Below are 25478 nucleotides of genomic sequence, written 5' to 3'. Positions count from 1 at the left end.
CATGCGCTTGGAATCAGCATTCCACCTTCTCCACTTCACTCCCACAATGTTTTGTGCTTTTGCAGCACTGGAGTGTTGGGTGTTTAAATTTCTACCTTCATCCCTAGACTGAATTTAAGAGGCAGAAACTGGCGAACTAGTCCATCCCCAGAAGATCATAGACGCTTAATAAGGAATGAAGGTGGAGGATTTCAGCTACAGCATGTGGCAACCTCAATTATAAATCAATTGTGAGACGTGGGTAGTAACCCCTATTTCACGTGGCTGGTGTAAGGATAAAATGCAAGAAAAATTCCTAGTTTGCTCAATAAACGTGACTTGAAATTAAATCTGATTTGTGGCCAACACAAAAACACGTGAATACTTAACAAGACAGTCCTTAAGTGCCTTTTGGGAAGGTGGATGGGAAAGCAGGTACTCCTGGAATATACCCCCGCCCTCCGCCCCAAATATGCCGAGCAGGGACCGCATGAGAGCCTGCGTGGTCCCTCCAAGGTGATTGCTCCGCCAAAAACGGACACTCCTTGAATGCATGTATTTACGTCTGTTTCAGAACCCCTCGGCTGTGCCGCGAGTACACGGCCATTGTAGAAGACGGCTCTGTTCGCAGTAATGGTCTGAGGTCACAGGACCGTATTCCGAGCAGGGAGGGTGGGAGGCCTCTCTACCTGGGGCTAAGGTATCGACGAGCACCCTTCCAGGCCCTTCGATGACCGGGTAATCCCGGCGCAGGCGTTTGGCCGTGCCTTGCTGAAGACCGGGACACAACCGCGGACGTGTAGCCCGCCCGCTCGCCCATGCTACAGCCTCGTGAAAGTCAAGTTCTCTCTGCCCGTCCTCTCGGGTACTCTATGGTTCTCGTGGTGACTCTAATTCTAGTTCCGGTCTCTATGGCGGCGGCGGAGGCAGGAACGGTTGTAGGTCGGCCGAATTAGCCGCCTAAGAGCCAATGAACGTGGAGGAGTAATGAAGTATTAGCCAATACAAGCCAGGAATTGGGGTCAGGTGGCCAGAGTGACAGCACGCCTGGCCAGTGAACGAAGCTTGGGGCGGGTCGATCGCAGGGCATATCCCGCCCGTCCCGCCATTCTCGCTAGTTCGATCGGTAGCGGGAGCGGAGAGCGGACCCCAGAGAGCCCTGAGCAGCCCCACCGCCGCCGCCGGCCTAGTTACCATCACACCCCGGGAGGAGCCGCAGCTGCCACAGCCGGCCCCAGTCACCATCACCGCAACCATGAGCAGCGAGGCCGAAACCCAGCAGCCGCCCGCCGCCCCCCCCGCCGCCCCCACCCTCAGCGCTGCCGACACCAAGCCCGGCACCACGGGCAGCGGCGCAGGGAGCGGCGGCCCGGGCGGCCTCACATCGGCGGCGCCTGCCGGCGGGGACAAGAAGGTCATCGGTGAGAGCCGGAAGGGAACAGGGGTGGGGCCATAGGAGAGTCTGGCGGCGGAACCGTTACCCGAAGCGGGGCGAGCCGGCGGGCGCGCGACCGGCGGGGACCGACTCGGTGACGCGCGGCCGCCCCTCCCCCAGGCCTGCGCCCTCGCGGACGCCGTCCCGCCCGGTCCGCGTGCCCGGCAGGCGCGCGCGCGCACCGCCTCCTGCGCCCCCGGACCCCGCGGCCGTGCGCCCCTCCCCCCAGGCGGCCGCGCGCCACCGACCGCGTGTGCGGCGGGGTCCCTCCCTCCCCGTGGGCCGCGTGCGCTGGGGCCCGCGTGCCGTTGTTCCGTCCCCCACCCGTTCCCTTCCGCGTGTACCCTGAGGGCGCGGCGCGCCGCCTACGCAGGCCGAAGTGGGCTGGGCGGCTTCCCCTTTCCTCACGTGCTCTGCGCCCCGCGGCCCCCGCCCGCTGCCTCCGTGCGCACCCTGCCCGGGCCCGCGCCCCTCTCCGTGGCGTCCTCGCGCTCACCCACGTGGACCGCGGAGGCGCCGAGGGCCTCGGATCGCGGCTCCGGAGCAGGCTCTACAGATAAAGAGAAAGGCTGTCAGGTGGCCTCGGGCCGCCACCGGGAAGCGCCCGAGGGACCGGATGCTGAAGCGTGGCGGTTTTTTAAAAAAAAAAGGGTGCCTGGTAATCGTGGTTCTTTTTCTCCTCCAGCAACGAAGGTTTTGGGAACAGTAAAATGGTTCAATGTAAGGAACGGATATGGTTTCATCAACAGGTGAGCTGACCATCCTCCCCCTTGCACTCTCTGCTCCAAGCTGCAGGCTTTGCGGATTCGGGATTGTTTAAGCTTGCGTACGTCGGTTGCTGCTCTGGTGTGTGAGTGGGGTTTGTGTTTTCCTTTATGGCTGAAGGGATTAGTGGATCTAGAGATGGTCTTTGTTTTGCAACAAATATTAATCTGAAGTTAACTTAAAGGCAAGTGGAATGCGTGATCCATCCCCTGACAGGGCAAACTGATGAAAGTAAGATGGATGTGATTCTGTGAGGCCGGCCCACCACATTGTTATGCTTATTGTTACACGTTACTGAAATTGGTATCTGAAACGGTGACCCATTGGTTAGTATATAGGTTATTGCAACTTGTTAACCTTTGGAGGTAACCTGATTTAACAATGCAATTATGTGAGGTCTGGTCAAACTGACAGGTTGTAGTGCCTTTGTTTAACGTTTCAATATACACAGTTTGAATGCCTTCGATGAATTTATTTTAGGACTGCTTTGACAACAAGAGCTGTTTTCATTTGCTCATAGAGTAACATCTGGAATAAAATGGCCCTGGCCTTCCTCAATAATTATTTCTTCTACTCCTTTGTCCCCAAATCATATCTATTAGGTCAATTTTATTAAAGCTTTGCTTGTAGCTTTAATAATCTGAGAGGACTTAGTCCATTCTAACAGCTCCCTTTTAGTTGAAGGCAGGGGTACAGACTGCATCTCAGGAAGGATGCTTAGGGTTGTTTGCAGCAACAGTGGAGTGAGGTGCAGTTTGCTCAGAGCTCCCCAGTCTCCCCTGTGAGCAAGGCATCCTCTCCAAGATGGCTGCCAGGCTGGCAGTGCAGTGCTGGTGTAGTGCACCCTGTGTGCTGAGAGGAGGCTCAGCATCTCACTAGTCTCAGTGGTGACACCATACAGTCGTCTCAGCATTTTCTTAAATCCTTACTTTAGAAGGCATTAAACAACTAGAGGTTTAAAAGACACAAGAAGCAATACCGAATGCTTGTGAAATGGACAACACTGCAGAACACCAAATGGGCAAGATCAAGTTTAAAGACAGACATAATTGGCTGATGAAAAACCATTCATTACTCAACCATAAAAGTATTGTGGGGGAGAGCAAAGGAAATTGTAAGTATTGATGACCCGTTTTCCACGTTTGCAGTTGTGGGGAAATATTTTGTTCCAAAATCTTCAGGAATTTTCCATCTGTTCTTAACACTGTCTGCCTTCCTGTGACAGTCCAAGGCTACATTTTTTCATTAGTTTTTTGATAATGGGTTACAAGTGAGGAAGGAAGGGAACACTTTGGTGCTTATAATTGACCACTTTTTAGTTGATTGATCTCTTAACTTATTAGCATTTCAGTTAGTATTTCCATCTTAACAACCCTTAACAGTGATTTTTGAATTTGTGTGCTTACTTTGGAAGAGTGCATATTCCTGCGCTCTTCCTGCCCAGCCTTGGATTCTCTGGGTCTAGGGTACATTTTTAACAAGAATTCCAGGGGATTATGGCTTGTGGGTAATAACCTTGAAAAACATTGCTTTTTAACCTTGACCCAATATAATCAAAGGATATCACTGGTGTCCACAGTAGAAGGAACTGTAATTTGCAGCCCTTTCTGTGTAGATTGTAGTTTGTGTGTGCTTTTAAAATTGTAGCATGTGCTTTCTGTTTTGCTGTATTTTGTTAAAATGGATATAGGTTATAATCTTTTTGAAGTGAATAATTCAAGATGAAAGAGTAGTTCTTTACATTTCTAAATTTTTATGTGATGAGATGTCATTGCTTGAATATTTCTGTTCTGACTTGCAATCAACACAATTGGTCATCCTCCAGGGCAAGTTAAATGTAAATTGGTTTTTGGTGATCCTTTGTTTGGACTGTCCAAACCTCAACTATTCTGTCAAATTAACTGGCTCAAGTGTGCTTTATATTTTTAAATTAGTTGTTTCAATGATTCTGAGACTTGAATAAGACACTCTATAATCTGACTGCAGCTAAATCCACGAGAGGTTTGCCTTGATTAAGGGAAAATGTATGTCTTAAAGAACTAAAGTTCTTGATGCTAACAGTTGGTTAAGTATGTAGAGCCACCTGGAGATGTGGGAGGTGGGGGTGGGGGTGGGGGGACAATGCCTTTTCATCGAAATTCATTTTGTTTGTATACTGAGTCTGCAGAAGATAATTAGATAATGTGACCAAGAAGGTCTTGTTTACCCTCCCCCCTTATTTTTAATTTTTACTATGAAAAACTTGACTCAAAACTGTTGAAGGCGACATTAGAAGGATGCCACATGGGTCAGTGGTTTCAGGATTTGAACCTCTGCTTTTTTAAATTAAAAACCTGATTTTTTTGTCTTTTGCTTCTAGCTGTTGTGGATTGATCCTTGCTTACCAAACTCAAAAGGTTGGCATGAATCAGTAAATTTATTTTCAATGGGACATGTATCTTTTATAATGACCAGAATAGGAATACTTTTCTATTCTCTGGGGTAGTTTTTTTTATTGATTTCAGAGTGAGAGATAGAAACATCAAGGATGAGAATCATTGACCAACTGCTTCCTGCCCACTCCCTGCTGGGGATCAAGCCCACAACCTGGGCATGTGCCCTGATCTTGGATAGAACCATGACCTCCTCGTTCATGGATCAATGTCGGCCAGGATGGACAATACAGTGTCTTTAAAAGGAATGTGATTAATTTCTGTCATTTAAAATTCAGGAGATAGCACCAAAAATATCTAGAATTTTACCTTTAGGGCCTATAATCCCAGGCAAATAAAAAGTTCTGGGTATGAATATTATTATCACACTAGAGGTCCGATGCATGAAGATTCATGCAAGAATAGGCCTTCCTTCCCCTGGCTGCCAGCACCGCCTTCACTCCGGCCCAGAGCCACCTTTCCACCTTAGCACTGCCCAGAGGCCTGGAGTGGCCAAGGCGGTCCCAGCTGCCTCCATCTTTGTCACATCAATTTGCATATTCCCCCCTTATTGGCTGTGGGTGCCTCCATCTTGTTGCAGAGTGATGGTCAATTTGCATATTCCATCTTTATTAGATAGGCTTTAAACAAGGCATACATTCTTTTTTTATTTACCACAATCTGTCGGGCTTAGTTTTGTCCTGTTGATTTCCCTTCCTGCCTGGCCTTTGTGTGTGCATTTGAATGTATTACCCATGAGCTAAGAAACAGCACTTAGCTATCCCTCTTTACAAAAATACTTAGTCGTAGCTGTCAAGTGTGTTCTCCCTTGGCAGGGGTGGGGGAGTGTGGGTGCCCCTTTTGGGGGGTTTAGTGTGTGTATAAGGTGACTTCCTTCACACAATAAGTAAAAGTAATGTTTATCAAATACTTACTGTTACTTAAATGCCTTAAATGAACCAATCCATATAATCCTTAAGCCTTTGAGATACAAGTACCACTCTAAGGCACAGAGAGCAGATTGGTCCCAAGAAGAGACTAGCTAGCAATGGGCAGAGCTGGGATTTGAACTGGATTTTCTGACTCTGGAGTTTGGGAGTTTGTCCTCACTGCTGTTCTACAGTCTCTAGTAATCAATTTGGTGGCTGTCCACATAGTTACAGATAATTTCTTAGGATGGCTTTTCTTAGCTATTTAGTCTTTCAATAAGCTAAATGCTGTCTAGCATGTCACTGGAGCTACTGTGTGCTGACTACTAGTCCTCAGATTTGAAGAGCTCTACTTTTCACTGCCTGTTTCATGTAATTAAGAATTGCTATTGCCAAAACCGGTTTGGCTCAGTGGATAGAGCGTCGGCCTGCGGATTGAAAGGTCCCAGGTTCGATTCCGGTCAAGGGCATGTACCTGGGTTGCGGGCACATCCCCAGTAGGAGATGTGCAGGAGGCAGCTGGTCGATGTTTCTCTCTCATCGATGTTTCTAACTCTCTATCTCTCTCCCTTCCTCTCTGTAAAAAATCAATAAAAATATATTTAAAAAAAAAAAAAAAGAATTGCTATAATAGTACCAGTTTACCCTATAGATTGGCTTTACAAATTAAAGGACTTGCTTAATAGTTAATATTGGGAGGCAATTAAGGAATTAAAGGAGAGAACATCAGACCTTAATTTCACTTCCGAATCTTGTTTTGTTGATTTTGTGTGGCTGAGCTAAGAATGGGTTTTACCTTTTTAAAGGGTTTTTAAAAACATGCAGTAGTGTCTGTGACCCCACAAAGCCTTAAATACTATATGGTTCTTAAAAGGAATAGATTTGGGGAAGGGGGAAGCATAATAATATATTTAAGTAGTTCCCAGATTATGTCTTAAAACATGACTTAGAACTGGGCTCTTATGGCAGTGACTTGAATATAGAGCACTTTAGGATTGATTTAGATGCTGATGGCCAGAAATCATCCAGTGTTCACCAAGTCGCTGATATGTAAAATCTAGAATAGACTGGTAATGTGTTCACTTTCTTCTTTCCTAGCAGGGTCTGTAATTGCTGAGTCTCCTACCCTTCAAATCTCAGCCCTTGGAAGCACATACAATCTAGCTCACTTAAGGCAGGCAGAATGGTAAAAGGTAATGTGGGGAATAGGAGTGTGTCTCTGCTAGGTGTTTGGAGTGCTTTAAAGAGAACAAATAAAACAATAAATGGGATTTGTGATCTTACAGTCACCTGTAGGAATTGGAAATTTGTATGTGAATACTTTGGAATTTGGAGCATATACAGGGTATCCCCAAAAAAATGCATACACTTAACATTTGATAGCTCAATTGATGTTTCTTTTCAGACTTAACTCATTGAAATTAATAATGGTATTCAATGTGTGTTTCCATTTTGGGGGGACACCGTGTAGCTGATAAATCCTGGAGTTTGTTTGTGTAACCAAAGGGCTATAAATTAATTTATGCAGTTGGAAAAATTAGGCAGTTAAAATTGGCTTGGTTTGGTAATCTGCAATAAGAGCATTTCATTATGGCTAGCTAAGCTTCTGTGGTAGGTCTTGTTTAAACCAATCCTGTGGTGTGGCAAAAAAATGTTTCCTAAAATTTTTAGGATTTCTTAAAATTATTTTAAATATGGATAGATTTAATAATATAGAAATTTAGTGCTGGCTTACATGTTTATACCTTTGTTGTACTAAATTAGGAATTATTAAAGAGACTTCTATTTTTTTTAAATCCCAGCAGGATTTCTTCCTTTTTGTTTCTTTTTTTAAATACATTTTAAAAATATATATTTTATTGATTTTTTACAGAGAGGAAGGGAAGAGGGATAGAGAGTTAGAAACATCAATGAGAGAGAAACATCAATCAGCTACCTCCTGCACACACCCCCCCCACTGGGGATGTGCCCACAACCAAGGTACATGTCCTTGACTGGAATCGAACCTGGGACCCTTCAGTCCGCAGGCCGACGCTCTACCCACCAATCCAAACCAGTTAGAGCTTAAATACATTTTTTTTATTTAAAAATATATTTATTGATTTCGGAGAGGAAGGGAGAAGGAGAGAGAGATAGAAACATCAATGATGAGAGAGAATCATTGATCGGCTGCCTCCTGCACACCCCCTACTGGGGATCGAGCCCGCAACCCAGACATGTTCCTTGGCCGGAATCGAACCTGGGACCCTTCAGTCCACAGGCTGTCACTATCCACTGAGCCATGCCGGCTAGGGCAAATACATTTTTATTAATTTCAGAGAGGAAGGGAGAGGGAGCAATGTTATAAATATCAATGATGAGCAAGAATCATTGATCAGCTGCCTCTTCTTGCACGCCCCACGCTGGGGATCGAGCCCGCAACCCGGGCTTATGCCCTGACAGGGAATCGAAACGTGACCTCCTGGTTCATAGGTTGCTCTCAACCACTGAGCCAAGCCGGCTGCTCTCTTTCTTTTTCTTTAGCATTCTCCTAACTTAAAACAATGTCTTCTTTTTTTTTTCCTTCAGTCTCTTGCTATCTCTGTGGTTCCTTTTTTTTCCTTGAAGGCATACTGTATTCTCATTTACTGAATGACAATATTATACTATTTCTAGATAGGTTGAAAAACCTGCCGACAATGTTTTTTTCAGTAAAATTTTTCAGTAGTAAATGTCTTCATTAATAAAAGAAGTGGAGTACACTTGCTCTGCAGGAGAATGGGATGACTGATGTCTGATCTATAGAATGACACTGTTGGAATAGTAGCAATAAGTATAAAATACATATCCGGTTGTAAAGACAGTATGAAAAGAGAAATGTAACATCAATTTTTTATGTTGATTATATATGTTGAAGAAATGATAAGATTAATTTGCCTGCTTTTACTTATTATAGCTACTAGGAAACAAACTTAGATGCAGTATTTGGTTTGTATTTTATTTCTGTTGGACAGCAGTTCTAGAACCCAGAATGCAAGTAAGATTATTTCAATTGGCAGCAGTATGGAGGACCTTAGGTTTGATTAAATAGTGTGGCCTTGATTAGGTTTTTAAAAAGTGATAATTAGCTAACATTAAGTAGGTATAAAGTCCTCACTTTATAAATAAAGCAACTTGCCCAAGATCATGTAGTTAGGGATAGTATAGCCACCATTCCAACCTTGGTTTCTAGTGGTCCTAGTAAGGAGCTCTCAACCACTGTCCTCTATATTCTGCCTGCCCTCTCTCGTGCGTCATTGGATTAGAATGGCTTAATGTAATATATAATATGTAGAAAACCATAATTGGTAATTCAACTGCTGCATTGGATTGAATGGTAAGGGTTGGGGGAAGGGTTGTAGCAGAGCCCTGGTCTAAATACATGGAATAACTTTGCCTACTGCAAATGAGGATGTGTTAGGGATGCTTTTTGTTGTCATTCTTGCTAAAAATTGGGAGATGCCATATACAGTAATCTACCTCTAAAGCTAAAATGTAAAGATTTCTGAACTGGTCCTTTATTGAGTTCTCAACATAGTAAAGACCAAGACTTGTGGACTCAAATTCTACTACTGTGAGCAGATGCTTCATTTTCCTGATTTGTAGAATAGGGAGTTAATAATAGCACCTACCTCAGGATTGAATGATACAGATAAAGCACTTGGCAAAGTATCTGGAACTTAAACCCGTAGTAATGTAAGCTGTTATGTATCTGTCTGGTTTAGTTTTCCCATTTTGCAGGTGTAAAAGATCCAATGAGGAGGAGGCAGCTTTTCAAGGTTACACGGCTATTTATAGTAGAATGAGGACTAAAAATCTGCTTCCCTGTTAGCAATGAGGAATTTCTGGGTAGTCATTTAACAAGTTGCAGCTAGATTGATTTACTGCATCTAAACCATAGTATTCTATCTTGGCTAGAAACTGAATTTGTTGCTGTCAAATTTCCTTCTAAAATCAGATACACTTTGGTCATGATGAAATAGTTCCTTCTCCCCACCCCACCCATGTCTATGGGGAATATAGTCCAAGTTCCTCGAGATAAGATTTGATCACACTACTCAGAAAGTGACATGATTTTAAACTTAGGGATTGTTTCTTTCTGGAATTTTCCATTTAATATTTTCAAACGACGAAGGGGAGCTCTACTATAATTCCTACCTAGTAGGCTAACAGAATAAATGAGTACTGTGTTGCTTGACATGACATCATTTGTCAACCTGTAGTATTGGTTTCTACCTGTAGTTGTCCCAGTATCTGTTGAGATTTGGTTTCAAGGCCCCCCCACACACACACCAAAATTCTGAGGATACTTAAGTCCTATTGCTTACTGTAACTGAGCTCAAAGATTGCAAAAAACAAAACTGGTTGAAATAGCCAACAACTTTTAACCTGGGTATCGATGAGGATGGCATCAAGGAGCTCTTAGATTATGATTCCTTAGAAATTGACTAATCAGTTCTTGAAGCTAGAGAGTCAGGAGAAACGAAAACTATGAGACCCCCGCCCTCCAAGAAAATTCACTGTGAAGGGTTTAGCACAGTGGTTCTCAACCTGTGGGTCACGACCCCTTTGGGGGTCGAACGACCCTTTCACAGGGGTCGCCTAAGACCATCGGAAAACAAATATATAATTACATATTGTTTTTGTGATTAATCACTATGCTTTAATTATGTTCAATTTGTAACAATGAAATTGGGGGTCACCACAACATGAGGGACTATATTAAAGGGTCGCGGCATTAGGAAGGTTGAGAACCACTGGTTTAGCAGAAGGTTTTGCAGACCTCAACAAGCTTGTTTAAAAGTTTGAAAATATGGACCCCCCAACATCAAAAGATTTTTCAATAATAGAGTAATGTTCATGGTGCATTATCTGCACACAAGAATTCTATGATGAAAAAAAGAAACCACAGACAAGTTTCTGAAGAGTGACACCTCAGTAAGAGCCTCAATTGAGCAGGTACTTCAGAAGGCATTCCATGAAGAAGGCATTGTTATACCAGAGCTCCATGCTGTGATTTCCCCTGAAGTACCTCCCAGTGGGACAAGATGTGGAGGAGGAAGACCCTAATACTGATCCTGACCCTGTGTTGGGCCTAAGCTAATGTGTGTGGTTATGTTTTGGTTTTTTTTACAAGAATATTTTAAAAATTTATCATATAAGTATATGAAGAAAAGATATTTTTGTGCAGCTATACAATTTTTGTGTTTTAAGCTAAGTGTTGTTATAATAGTCTTAAGTAATGCCCTAGGGCAGTGATGGCGAACCTATGACACGCGTGTCAGGTGACAACGCGAACTCATTTTTTTGGTTGATTTTTCTTTGTTAAATGGCATTTAAATATATAAAATAAATATCAAAAATATAAATCTTTGTTTTACTATGGTTGCAAATATCAAATTTCTATATGTGACACGGCACCAGAGTTAAGTTAGGGTTTTTCAAAATGCTGACACACTGAGCTCAAAAGGTTCGCCATCACTGCCCTAGGGCGGCCTTCACATTCATTCACCACTTAATTCACTGACTCACCCAGAGCAACTTCCAGTCTTACAGGCTCTATTCATGTTCAGTTCCTTATACCAGCATACCATTTTTATATTTTATACTGTATTTTTACAGTGTCTTTTCTGTTTAGATACACAAATACCATTGTGTTTACAGTTGCCTTCAGTAACATCTTATACAGGCTTGTAGTCTAGGTTTGTGCAAAGGCATTCTGGTTGCACAACAAAATCACCTAATGATGCATTTCTCAGAATGTATTCCTGTTAAGCAACGCATGATGTATAAAGTAAATGCTATACATAGCATACATCAGTGACAGTGTAACACTCCTCTTCCCCCAAACCCCTTTCCCGGGTGCACCCTGGTTGGCTGAATCCAGGGGTGTGGAAGCTGCAGGTGTAGGGGTCCAGCTGTTTTCTAGGAGATGATGGTCTTGTACTTTTTTTGGTTGGGTCCAGAGAACTTTATTGCTAGTGCATGACAAGGTAGGGCTCTCTAAGCTCCTTCCCTTCTTCAGGGGGTTTGGGATGGAAACTCCAACAGGAGATTCTCTGTTGGATCGATTGGGGCAAGGACTCTCCCATAGCCGAGGGCCTTTTACTCCTTGGAGACCCTGTGGACCATAAGGTTGACCACCCTTTTGCTGTAGCCCAGTTTATTGTCATACCAGGAAATGAGCTTGACAAAGTGATCAACGCCAGCCCCAGCATCAAAGGTGGAAGAATTGGTGTTGCTATTAAGTTGCAGGAGGTGGCCTGCTCCTTAGTATAACCCAGGACGAAGGGGCCTTCTGATGCCTACTCCACCACCTTGATGTCTTTGTATTTGGTAGCTTTCTTAGGTGGCAGGTCATATTTACATCAACACATTGTTGATAGGGGCACGGAAGGCCTTTCCAGTGAGCTTCCCATTCAGCTCAGGGATGATCTGGGTGGCCGTGATGGCATGGACTGTGGTCATGAGTCCCTTCATGATGCCAGCGTCATGGATGAGCTTGACGGGGGGTCGGGGGAGAGGCTAAGCAGTTGGTGTGTGGTACAGGAGGCATTGCTGACAACCTTGAGGGAGTTGTCATACTTGTATGGTTCACACCCATCCCAAACATGGGGGCATTCGCAGAAGGGACAGCAATGATGACCTTCTTGGCTCCAGCCTTCTCCATGGTGGTGAAGACACCAGTGAACTCCACAACATATTCAGCACCAGCATCACCCCATTTGATGTTGGCAGGATCTCATCTCATTCCTGGAAGATGGAGATGGACTTTGCATTGATGACAAGTTCATGTTCTTAGCCTGTGCCTTTGAAGTTGCTATAGGTATAATCATACTGAACATGTAGACCAGTTGAGGTCAATGAAGGGATCATTGATGGCAACAATATCCACTTTGCCAGAGTTAAAAGCAGCCCTGGTGACCACACGCCCAATACAGCCAAATCCATTTGCTCCGACCTTCACCATCATGTCTCAAGGTTGCAGCTGTCTGTTGAACAGGAGAAGCAGAGAGCCTCCTTGTACTGTTTTTAAGAAGATTGTCCTAACTAGATAAGTAGTTTTAGTAAATTTTCTATACCTTCTGTAACCCTGAAATAAAATTCATAAACTACTTTATTGTTGTTACTCCTCACCTGAGGATTTTTAGAGAGGGGGAAAGACAGAAACATCAATGTGAGAGAAATACATCGTTTGGTTGCCTCCTGTACATGCCTGGACCAGGGCCTGGCCCTGGGAGGAGCCTGCAACCTTGACCAGAATCGAACCGGACCCTTCAGTCCGTAGGCTGATGCTCTGTCAACTGAGCCAAACCAGCTAGGGCAGATAAACTACTTATATTTCTTTTTATTACAGTGTATAATGTTTTGATATAACTAAAGAAGACATGATCAACATTCAGTGCTACTACAAATATGGATTGATAAGAGCACTGTATTGGTTGCCCAGATACACTAGCAGCATTATTAATTTTAAAAATCCCTCTCCATGGAAGTTGCATATTTAGTAAATTTTGATGCATATTTGAACAGAAAAAAATGCTAGATTCAGAAATCAAATACATTTACTTAAAAGAAAGTCGAGTAGGATACCACATAATTTTTACCTAGTAATTCAGCAAGCCTGCCCTTCAACCCATAATGCAAATAGTGCCCCCTGTCTCTGGGACAACTTTAAATGCCTTTTGGTAGCCAATACTGCCCTCGTTGAGAATCACTCTTGCAGACTTTCCCCACCTTTCCTAATTTTTCTCTACTAATTTTCTAAATTTCTACCAATTTTTTGTCCCCTTACAGCAAGGGTCAAGAACCTTTTTTCTGCCATGGGCCATTTGGATGTTAATAACATCATTCACAGGCCATACAAAATTATCAACTTAAAGGTTATTAGCCTGCTATATTTGGTCAAACATTTAATTCACCCCTAATGCCTTGGAAGAGCCAGACCAAATGGCCTGATGAGGCTGGACTTTCTAGCCCCTGCCATCATGTTGGACTTAAAACTAATTAGTAATGGTTATGGAACTGTTTGTAGTCCTGTTAAATATCCTCATGTTAATGATATTCCAGGTTATATGGATTCTTAGGTGTATGCTTTGCTCCATGGATCAGCCAGGAGCCCCATAGTCAATAAGCCAGTCAGTCTAGTTCATTGTAACCTTTGTTCCTTTTGTCATTACACAATAGAACTACTGTTGAGCCCTCTGACTCTGGTTTACTAACAGAATGAAGAGGGTGGGAGAACTCAACAGTCTAGGAATCTGTTTCATCTCCAGTGGTTCTTCTTGCTCATGGTATTACTACCTTAACCCCAACCCCCAAGCTAAAAATGCACATAATTCTCCACTTCTCACTTCTAACATTCATTTATCCACAGTTTTTCCTGTTTTACTGCAAGACATTTCAAATACATTTAACATACAGACTCTTAGTCCATTCCTCTTCTAGATTTCTGAAGTAGCTTTTTTAACTAACTGGATGCCTCAAATTTTCCATATTAGCCACTAGATTTTAATACATACATATATATATATATTAAAGCCTAAGCCACCGTTATGACCGGATGACCAGCCGGTAGCTACGACGTGCACTTACTACCAGGGGGCAGATGCTCAGCACAGGGGGTGCCCCTGGTGGTCAGTGTGCTCTGGTCAGCCAGATCAGGACTGGGCTAGACAGCCCCAATTGCCAGCCAGGCCAAGGACCCCACCAGTGCACAAATTCATGCACCCGGCCTCTAGTATGTAATAATTGTATCATGCCACATTCCTCTACCTAAAAGCCTTTACTGGCTTCTCTACCTGTATGACAGTTTTCAGCTCCTATTCTTAACCTCCCACACAGTTATATCATTTATGCTCCAGCCAGTTTGAACTCAGTTTGCCTCCTGTACACGCCTGTTTAATTTACTTAAAGTCCTGAAGCAAATACAGTGGAAACTACTTATCAGTAGCTTGACTAGACTAATGATTGATGTAAAATGGTTCCTAATAGGTGAGAAGGGGTTGTGTGTGCTAGTGGAAAGTTTTATTCGTCTTTACCTGCTTAGTTCTCCAGTGTAATGCTTGCCACATGAATGATGTGGATATTGGTGGTGTCTGTGTTTGTACTTCATTGTGGTGGGTGGTTTTTTAAAAAATCAATACTTTATTTAAGTCATGACAGTATTGAGCAGAGTTCCCATATACCCCATTTCCACACATCCACAAAGTTCTACACCATCCTACACCATAACCAAAGTTGGTGCATTCATATGGACACATTATCATCACCTATAGTCCATAGTTGACATTAGGATTCCCTCCTAGTGTTGTACATCCTATGTAGTTTTTAGTGGTCATTTTTATGACCTCAAACAGAGTTAGGAATAGGAAATGGTGAAGAGGAAATGATTGAGAATTAAGTGACAAAGAAGGAAGCTAGTAATGGAAGGAACCATGCACTAGAGGTAAGAATGCGGTGTGCTGGAACATTGTAATGTTTAGTAGGATAAGGAGTGGCAATAGATGTTTCTAGTAACTGCTACCCTCCTAATGGCTTAGTAGGTCACCCTTTGGTTTCTTAGACTGTTTTATCCTTCCTTCAGGTGGTGAGGTTAACAATTGTTGGCAACTGCTTAGTCTTTAAAGCAGAAATCACAGTGGCTTGCTAGTTTTGTTTTCATTGTTCTGTTTCATTTTTAAATTTCCTAATGGCTGGTTGGCAGCCCAAAAGTCTCTAATAGGAAAAAGGGGGGAAATTCATAAAAAGCATCGTGAAATGTATTCCATTTTTCACTTACTCAACTTGGTTCTTTCTCTTTCTTGCAGGAATGACACCAAGGAAGATGTATTTGTACACCAGGTGGGTGCTTGTGTGGATATTTATGCTTCTGACTTAAGGCTTTTGAGAAGGGGAGGGTGTCTTCTCAACTAATTCATTTAATTCCCATAGGAAGAGTGATAGGATGCTTAAATGTACACATTGAAACATATTGGCAGTTTACTTAAGATAGGTATTTCAAATTGTTATTTTGTTAATAGTTACAGCTTTTTAAAATAGAATCACTCAAGTCATTACACTAAATTTTTAAATCTAATTTTAGATGAGCAAAAAAACCCTCCATTAATCTAAACTTAAAGATGTTTTCAAATGCTATTAGGTTTAACTATGGTAAGGACAGATTACAGTAATCATGGGAGAAGTAGGACAGAGCTGCAAGACATTAACTTGAAATGAATGCTAGAAAACTAGCAGAGTAACATCCGTTCTTCTGCTTATTCTAAAGCACTTTGAATGGGTAAGATATGTTTTTACCTTTGGAGAAATTTGGCTGGCTTGGGTTTTTTGAAATCCTCGCTAGTTTAAGGCTAAATGAAGAGGCAGTATGGCAAAGTTGGTAATCATGCAAATAATTTTTAGGTTTTCTTTAGTATTTTGAGCTGAACGAACTAACAGGGTAGGTTCTACATGCTGAACTTTCTCAGGTACCATTTAAGGAAAATATTTCGGAGGATACTTGAGCATTAAGGACTATTGTTAAGCCACTACCCAGTGAATAGTAATATCTCAATATCATACATATATCAAATACTCCATTGGATTTGAATATCCTCCTGGGTATTCTGCCTGTTCAAAGGAATATGCAGGCTTGGGAACAAAAAAAAACAGCAAGACTTGTTAGAAACACTAACGGGATTGGGGAGGGGTTGAAGATGCTGATTGAAAGGAGAGTTGGGGGTTTAATTATCCACGCTTCTGCTATCCCCTATGACTGCAAGTAACTTAGAGTTGGTTAAATATGAAAGGTACGAAAACTATGTGACAGTTTAGATGACAGGTGAGATCAAGTTTTTGGCTGAATGAGTGTCACCCACTTTTACTGACCCACAAATGTCACCAAATATGCTCTCCTTTTTATTTTGGAAATGGTTTCAACATTGACTTGTTTCTTGGGACTTTGGCTGCTCAGGTCTTAGTGATGTACTCTCAAGGAGACTGCAGTTCTGGGCAACTTAGCTTAATTGACTTCAGATAGTTGGTTGTCCTGCCTCCTTTGGAATGGAAACGCATGAGTGATCCTGTAATGGTATCGCTGTGATGTAGTTGAATTAACATGGGATTTGGGGTCCGGGGACCTGGATTTAGAAAAGTCTACACTCGGCCACTTCTTATCTGTGTGACCTTGGGCAAGTCACCTAACCTTTTAAAGCCTGTTTTATCTGTAAAAAATAATTTTAAAAAAGGAATAATAATACCTCATATCATTTGTCATAATGAGAGTGAATAGGTAATATGGGAAAGAACTTTATAGAAGTATTACCCACAAATGTGAGGTGCTATTCTTCCCCCTTCTACTTTGTCATAGCAGTTTGGAGAAAAAATAAATGTGAGATTTATTGTATTGTGGGGCGTTAATAACCAGCTGTCCCATGCAGTCAGATAATATAAAAAGTGGCATAGTTAATTCCATTGAAGTATTATCACAGGTTGGAAGGGATTTTGGTTGATATTTGTAATTGAGTTTGATATGGTAACACAGGGACAAAGTTGGTTTGGTCAACTTTGAAGCATGCAAAACTAAACTCGCCTGTCATCTAAACTGGCCCTGTGTGGGCTAGCTTCTATTAAGTGCAGTCTTTGGGGGATAGATTGATATCCTCATTTTGTTCAAAGTAACAATGCTTTTGCTAAAAGCATTAAAATACATATATATATATATATATATATATATATATATACATATACATATATATATATATATATATATTGTTCTTGAGTATTAAACTACATGTTTTAGTTTGGAAAATAGTGGTAAAATCCTGGGACATTGTAAGACTGGAGTATTTTGGTTGAGGTTGGGGGTAGCATTGGTCCCTGTTTTTGTAAATTTATTGGTGGTTTGGTCTTACTTAAAGCTAATTTAAAGCTAAAATAATATTGACTCTGGTACATTTTAAATGAAAAAACACATTATTCTCCCCTGTTAATCTATTTTTGGAATGTGATATTACTAGACTGCCATAAAGAAGAATAACCCCAGGAAGTACCTTCGCAGTGTAGGAGATGGAGAGACTGTGGAGTTTGATGTTGTTGAAGGAGAAAAGGTGAGGATGCTTTTTGTGTAAAGGTTTGACTTCAGTGTGGAAATATTTTGGAGATCTCATCCGTTAGGATGGTGGCTCTAATGTGGATGGATGGGTCAGGTGACCACATGAACACAGGTGCATCACGCCTAATGTATGTGCTGGCTGCAGTTAGAGGGCAATCTCTTCAGAACAGTGAGGAACTAACGTTTAATCATTTCTATGCACCCCTGGCCACAGACCCTTTTTCTATTTGTTTTATGTAAATTTTGTTTAGTGTACTTATTTCTGTTGTCACTGTCAATATATTATGGCTTTTTGTAGGGTGCGGAGGCAGCAAATGTTACAGGCCCTGGTGGAGTTCCAGTACAAGGCAGTAAATATGCAGCAGACCGTAACCATTATAGACGCTATCCACGTCGCAGGGGTCCTCCACGCAATTACCAGCAGAATTACCAGAATAGTGAGAGTGGGGAGAAGAATGAGGGATCAGAGAGTGCTCCCGAAGGCCAGGCCCAACAGCGCCGGCCCTATCGCAGGCGACGGTTCCCACCTTACTACATGCGGAGACCCTATGGGCGTCGACCACAGTATTCCAACCCTCCTGTACAGGGAGAAGTGATGGAGGTAAGTTATGCCAAAAAGTAAAAGGGTCAGCCCTCTAACCAAAGGGTCGTGGGTTCAATTTCTTATCAAGGGCACATACCCAAGTTGCAGGTTGGATCCCTAGCCTGATAGGGCTGCATGCTGGAGGCAACCAATCGATGTGTCTCTCACATTGAGACTTTGGTCACTCACTCGCCCTCCTTCCCTCCCTTCCACTCTTTAAAAAAATCAATGGGACAATATCCTTGGGTGAGGATTAACTAAAAAAAAAAAAGATAAAAGCATCAACAACACTTGATAGGACTGCATTATGAGCATTTTCTTGTTATCTTCTCCATATTAATCATGAGAAGCACTTTTAATTCCTAATAAGAACCAAAGGGTTAATAATTAACTTATAGCATAATCACAATTACTAGATGGTTTTATTTATTTTTAATCCCTGTATTCAGACTTGGGATTTGTCTTGTTGGGTTTTTACTCCATTACTGATCCAGTTGGCTTGATTTCCGTTGTCTTTTCAGGGTGCTGACAACCAGGGTGCAGGAGAACAAGGCAGACCAGTGAGACAGAATATGTATCGGGGCTACAGACCACGATTCCGCAGGTATGGTTTAGATTTAAAATTTTCCCCAAGCATATTTTAGGGGCAGCATGATGCTTCTGCAATCTTTTGAATCATTTTTCTGTTAACACTTCACATTTGCTTTTGTCAGATGCCTAAAGGTAAACCTGAAGTCAGGTAGTCAGTTATCTTTGAGAATGTGTTCTTTGCATCCTTTTTGCTGGCTCTGGTTAAAAACAATTTGCATAGATAAGGTCTGCTTATTCGGGGTTGTTTTGTGTGTGAGTTTTGTCTTCTTCCTCTTCCTCCTCCTCCCCCCCCAACCTCCCATGAGAGTATGGAATTTGAAACTTTCTGTTATTGAGCAGTTTAAGAGAATAGTTTAAACTGCATTATTATATCTTTAAGACCTTTGGGAGGGAGAAGGGTAAAGGTGAGCATTACCTTTCAAGCATAAGCAGTATCTGAACTGTATTTTTTTTTTTTTTAAATATATTTTATTGATTTTTTACAGAGAGGAAGGTAGAGGGATAGAGAGTTAGAAACATCAATCAGCTGCCTCCTGCACATCTACTGAGGATGTGCCCGCAACCCAGGTACATGCCCTTGACCGGAATCGAACCTGGGACCCTTCAGTCCGCAGGCCGACGCTCTATCCACTGAGCCAAACCCTTTTCAGCTGAACTGTATTATATCATAAATGAAGAATTGAGTTTTACCTCTGGAGGTAGCATAATTTTCCATTAATCATTTCTAAGTTTAGGTGTATACTTTTTGTTAGTCACCCTGAAATGGCAAAATGTAATCAGAATCTCCAGATGTGATTGCTAGACTAACAGTCTACTCAAGAATCAAACCAATACATTAATAATTACGCCTCCTAACTGATGATCGTTTACATACCAGCCTTAACTGTAGATGCCAAAATGAGTTTTAAGAAACAAGTTTCTTAATATAAAAGTACCCAAAATACAATATAGAAGTCTTCAAAATATATTGTGACTCTACAGGAAGGGAGGTTTCTGACTAGGAGTTTTGTGTATTTTACCAAAGATGGAGCACTCAATAAAGCTTTAGGAATTAGGGGATCCAGTTGCAATTATACCACCTATTGATGTGCAGTGAGGGTTTTGTAATAGCTAGTGTCTATATATAGTGTATGTTTTCTTACTTTTAATGACCATTGTCCTGTCTTGAGTTTTTCATTAGTGAAAATGGACTGGAGATATAGCTGGTTCATTAAAATTTGAGATTTCTAATTCTCAAGCCACTGGGAGATTGCATTAGCCTCATCCTACATGTTGGCAGTAGATGGGGAGGACTGTTTTTTTTTGTTTTTTTTAAATGTTGATTTCAGAGAGGAAGGGAAAGGGATAGAGAGATAGAAACATCAATGATGAGAGAGAATCATTGATCCACTGCCTTCTGCATGCCCCCCCACTGGGGATGGAGCCTGCAACCTGAGCATGTGCCTTTGACGAATCGAATCAGGGACCCTTCAGTCCACAGACCCACACTCTGTCCACTGAGCCAAACCAGCTAGGATGAGGATTGTTTTGATACTAATTGTTGGGCTTTGTTGATCTTGAACTACAATTCAAACTATTTTAAACCTAGACATAGATACCTTGTTGAAATACTATATTATAAATAATAGCACAATGTCATTTTTTAAACAGTGGTAAGTGTTTTTAAAGTTGGTCTAAAAGAGGCTCTCAGGGCAATCTATCCATTACATCCATGGATACCAATAACAGAATCCTTTTTGTTTTGTTTTTTTCCCCCTTATAAACCTTGATTTACCTTTTTTGTAACATTATAGAGCTGCCTAGTTTCGTTGATGTCCTTAAAAATAGAACATGGCCCAGCTGGTGTGAATCAGTGGTTGAGCATCAACTTATAGACCAGGAGGTCACAGTCAATTCCCAATCGGGGCATAAGCTCGGACTTTGGGCTCAATCTCCAGTGTGGGGCATGCAGGAGGCAGCTGATCAATGATGCTCTCTCTCTCTCTCTCCCTTCCCTTCTGAAATCAATAAAAAATATATATATTTTTAAAATAGAACATGAATTTTTTGTTGAGTGCTTCAGTTGTTTTTGTTTTGGGTATTGTTTGTTTGTTTTTAGAGAGAGGAAGGGGGAAAATCACCAATCAGCTGCCTCCCACACGCCCCTTCTGGGGATTGATCTCACTACCTGTTGGTGTATGGGACAGTCCTCCAACCAACTGAGCCACACTGGCCAGGATGAGTGCTTTGGTTTTACTGTTTGCCTTTTGGTTTAAGTTGACTTCGTCTCATTTGAATGGATTGACTAGTTGGGAGTACTAGATAATTGCTATGTTGACACATAATTGCCTTAAAGTTTATAATGAGTCTATTAATGAATGCAGCACTTCCCAAGCTGTTTAACCAAGATTTTTCCCCCCAAATGATTGGCAAATGACGTATACATAGGGCGAGATCCTGATTGGTGTATGTCCAAGAGCAAATTGAAAGAAATCTGAGATGAGTATGGCAGTAGTTTTGCTGAAAAGAAGACAAATGATGTGGCCACTGAGGAAAATATGTTATAAAGGATTTTTGCTTATGAGAAATCAGAGCATATTTGTAGACTGAAAAATGCAGTAGAAGAGGACAGGTATTTATAGTGGGCCCACCAGCATGGTTGTGTTTTTTTTAGCCATTTTGAACAACAGGCTCAGACTGGGCAGAGAGTTTGATTTGTCCAGCATTTGTTTATCCAAATGAAGATACTAGGGTTGGGATTGGTTATAATGATTAATGGTGGGCTTTGTATTGGATAAAGGAAAGAAAAAGATTCAGGCAGAGTTAGGAACATGGGTGATCAGATCATGTATAGGTCCTAGTGGAAATAAAGTATGGGAGAACAAGGGATAAAATAGGAAATGATTGGAGAGTGGAAGGCTTGAAATTAAGAAGACCCAAGTAGAAATGGGCGGTTAAGAGTGAGTAAAAGCCCATGCTTTTGGGGTTTGTCATAACTAATGGAAGGATAGTAAATGGAATGTACCTAACATGACATTTGAAGCCTTAGGGTTTTAGAAAGAAATGAAAATGGATTTAGAAGTCACGGTGGTAGGATGGGACAGCCACCATTTAAAGGGCGCAGGGGAGAAAGCCACGGCAATTTTGCTAAAGACGGTGAGTTAAGAAAAAGTGTGGATATTTTTGCTTGTTCATCTGAATTTCAGCAACATGTAAAAATTGAGGAAACAGCCCTAACCGGTTTGGCTCAGTGGATAGAGCGTCAGCCTGTGGACTCAAGGGTCCCAGGTTTGAGTCTGGTCAAGAGCATGTACCTTGGTTACAGGCACATCCCCAGTAGGGAGTGTGCTGGAGGCAGCTGATCCATGTTTCTCTCTTATCGATGTTTCTAACTCTCTATCCCTCTCCCTTCCTCTCTGTAAAAAAATCAATTAAAAAAATATATTTAAAAAAATGTTTAGGAAACAAAAAAGAAAAAGTGTGGGGCTCTAGCTGGTTTAGCTCAGTGGATAGAGCATCAGTCTACGAACCAAAGGGTCCCAGGTTCTAGTCCAGTCAAGGGCACATACCTGGGTTGCAGGCTCCTCCTTGGCCTGGGGCACGTGCAGGAGGCAACCAATTGATGTGTTTCCTTCACATCAGTATTTCTGTCTTTCCCTCTCTTTTCCACACTCTAAAAATCAATGGAAGAATTAAAAAATTAGGTAAGGATTAAAATAAAAAGTGTGGGGAAAGAGTTTCAGAAGGTTCAGTGGTTGGAAGAAGTAGTAGATGGGAGATTGGGGGATTTACAGGTAAAAAACGGACTGTAGAGATCTAAATGGGAATTAGAGTCCATGATTATCAGAACATATAAAAAGACATGATTCCAATCTTGGGGTTCCTTAGACTTTAGGGGGTGCTGTGAGTATCGATGCCAAGTATTGAGGAGAGGCCAAGAAAACATCACTGTTGTCAATGTTTATAATCACCAGCAAAATAAATCATAGTGTCTTGTCTTGAATTAGGTCTTGTCCTGATATTGTTTGTGGTGCTGATATCTTTAATTTTAGGCCATTGAAGATAATTGCTGCAATGTAGCACTTGAACTTTTTTTTTTTTTTTAAGTGTGTTGCTCAGTGTGTGTTTTTAACATATTCACCAAGTTATGCAACCATTACCAGTATTTTAATTCCAGGCGTTTTTCATCACCTTCCAATAACACCTTCTTCATTCCCCTCTACCCTAACCCCTGGCTCACACTAATCCACTTTCTGTCTCTGGATTTGTCTATTTTGGACATTTCATATAAATGGAATTATATAATTTGGCCCTTTTTTTTTTTTTTTTTTTTTTTAACATGGCTTTCGCTTATCCTATTTTTAAGGTTCATCCATGTCATAGCATTCCTTTTTATGGCCAAATTACATTCCATTATTTTGTTCATTGATCAGTTGATAGACACTGGTTGCCCCCCCCCTTTTTTTTAGCTTAATTTTTTCACATCCTCACCAACCCTGATTATTTTTCTACCTTTTGATTATGACCATCCTAGTGAGTATGAAGAGGGCATCTTTTCTTTAAATTTTATTTCCTGCCTTTTAAGCCAGTGTTCATCTATAAAGGTTAAGTAGCACTTGTTCCCAAACTTGGTTACTATAAAGCCTATTTAAAAATGTTATAAAATGACATATCAAGTGTTAGTCATTTTATGATTAATTTTATAAGAGTATGCTATTGGTAAAACATCGCTTGTCCAAAATCCAGTTTTAAAGACTCATCTTCCAATTTTCACTTCCAAGATCTTGTACCAAGTCATCACTCAGTTTGGGAAATAAAATTTGCTCTTTTATTTTTGTTAAATTGCTTGCATACCACTTGATAAACAGAAAGAACCTGATAATGGTGTTAACACCAGTGGGTGGTTAAAGAAATCAGGTTTCATCATTGCACAATGTTCATTCCAGGGGCCCTCCTCGCCAAAGACAGCCTAGAGAGGACGGCAATGAAGAAGATAAGGAAAATCAAGGAGATGAGACCCAAGGTCAGCAGCCACCTCAACGTCGGTACCCGCCGCAACTTCAACTACCGACGCAGACGCCCAGAAAACCCTAAACCACAAGATGGCAAAGAGACAAAAGCAGCCGATCCACCAGCTGAGAATTCGTCCGCTCCCGAGGCTGAGCAGGGCGGGGCTGAGTAAAAAATGCCGGCTTACCATCTTTACCATCATCCGGGTAATTTACCCTAAATGGCCTCTAGCCTCTGAGCAGTCATGAGTTCATTTATGCTAGAGAAAAACCCATTTCAGTTTACATCTTGAATAATTAGGGCTTTTTCAAACTTTTCTGAATGTATTCTGTGATTTCACCAGTTGAGAAAGTTTTGATAACCTTGCCCTAAGAAGTATGTTAATTACCTTGTGTTGCATTTTCAAAAAGAAATGGGATAACTACTAAAATTAATAACCTAGATAATGATGGCCAATATAGTCTCTTTGGAGAAAGTGGTAACCTTGACATATTATCCATTTCTAAAGTACAGTATTCTTTTTTACTTGGTACCAGGGGGGTTGTCATCTCTGTTTGGCTCTGGGATTAACTTTCTAAAAAAAAAAAATGTTTTTATTGACTTGAGAGAGGGAGAAAGAACCATCACTGATGAGACAGAAACACTGATCTGCTGCCTCCTGCACACCCCCTTTGTGCATGGGATGATGTTCATCACACTGGCCTGGCTGGAATTCGCATTCTTAGCCAGTGATGCTTTTTGGTTTTGTCCCTCTAGGCTATTTTTTTGGGTGGCAAAGGTCATCCTGAAACCTGCAAGTAACCGTGTTGTTGCAGCAGTGTCCACCCCTGTTGTGAATCGCTGTCTTAGAAAAAAACAGTTTGATTTATGTGGACTGTTCCAGGTCACATCCCTACTTAGTTGATGTGACCTGGAGCATTTGGTATATTGAAATAACATTGCAGTGAATTTTACAAGATAATCTCTCTTATTTTTTTTTTTTTTTACAGTTTAGTCATCCAACAAGAAGAAATATGAAATTCCAGCAATAAGAAATGAACAAAAGATTGGAGCTGAAGACCTTAAGTGCTTGCTTTTTGCCCATTGACCAGATAACTAGAACTATCTGCATTATCTATGCAGCATGGGGTTTTTATTATTTTTATCTAAAGATGTCTCTTTTTGGTAATGACAAACGTGTTTTTTAAGAAAAAAAAAAAAAGCCTGGTTTTTCTCAATACACCTTTAAAGGTTTTTAAATTGTTTCATATCTGGTCAAGTTGAGATTTTTAAGAACCTCATTTTTAATTTGTAATAAAAGTTTACAGCTTGATTTTTTCAAAAAAGTCAACAAACTGCAAGCACCTGTTAATAAAGGTCTTAAATAATTGTCTTTGTGTAACTGTCTGTCTTGTTTATTTTCCTTTATAGTCCTTAGTAAGATCCTTAACTTAAACCTGTCTGAAAATAGATTATGCTCTGGGAAATTTTCATAAAATGTGTAATTAATTATTGAGTGACTAGAGGCCCAGTGTGCAAAATCACATGGGACCCAGAGTCCCTCCCACCACTGCCGTGGGATTCATCAATGCACCTCCTGGTGACAGGTCATTTGGGTGTTAAGGTCACTGACTTTTTATAATATAGGTAGACTAGGGGCCCAGTGCACAAATTTGTGCACTTTGAATGGAACTGTGGGCCGTGAGGC

The 25478-nt window shown here is 41.5% G+C and overlaps 1 protein-coding gene across 1 annotated transcript; it reads left to right on the top strand.

The window, feature by feature from the left end:
* The first annotated feature begins 1092 nt into the window (after nucleotides 1-1092).
* On the top strand, nucleotides 1093-25163 carry YBX1 (Y-box binding protein 1). Its single transcript, XM_070404977.1, is given in 9 exon segments — nucleotides 1093-1400; nucleotides 2100-2163; nucleotides 15347-15380; nucleotides 17534-17623; nucleotides 17927-18229; nucleotides 18733-18815; nucleotides 23728-23830; nucleotides 23832-23997; nucleotides 24781-25163. Coding segments are annotated over 8 exon segments (975 nt in total). The 5' UTR covers nucleotides 1093-1234; the 3' UTR covers nucleotides 23964-23997; nucleotides 24781-25163.
* Nucleotides 25164-25478: the final 315 nt, after the last annotated feature.

This window comes from Myotis yumanensis, unplaced genomic scaffold (genome assembly GCF_028538775.1).
Source record: "Myotis yumanensis isolate MYYU_CA2020_CCGP unplaced genomic scaffold, mMyoYum1.0.hap1 SCAF_2, whole genome shotgun sequence".
Lineage (NCBI taxonomy): Eukaryota > Metazoa > Chordata > Mammalia > Chiroptera > Vespertilionidae > Myotis > Myotis yumanensis.
The sequence above is the reverse complement of the archived record's forward strand: the minus strand, read 5'-3'. Positions and strand labels throughout refer to the sequence as shown.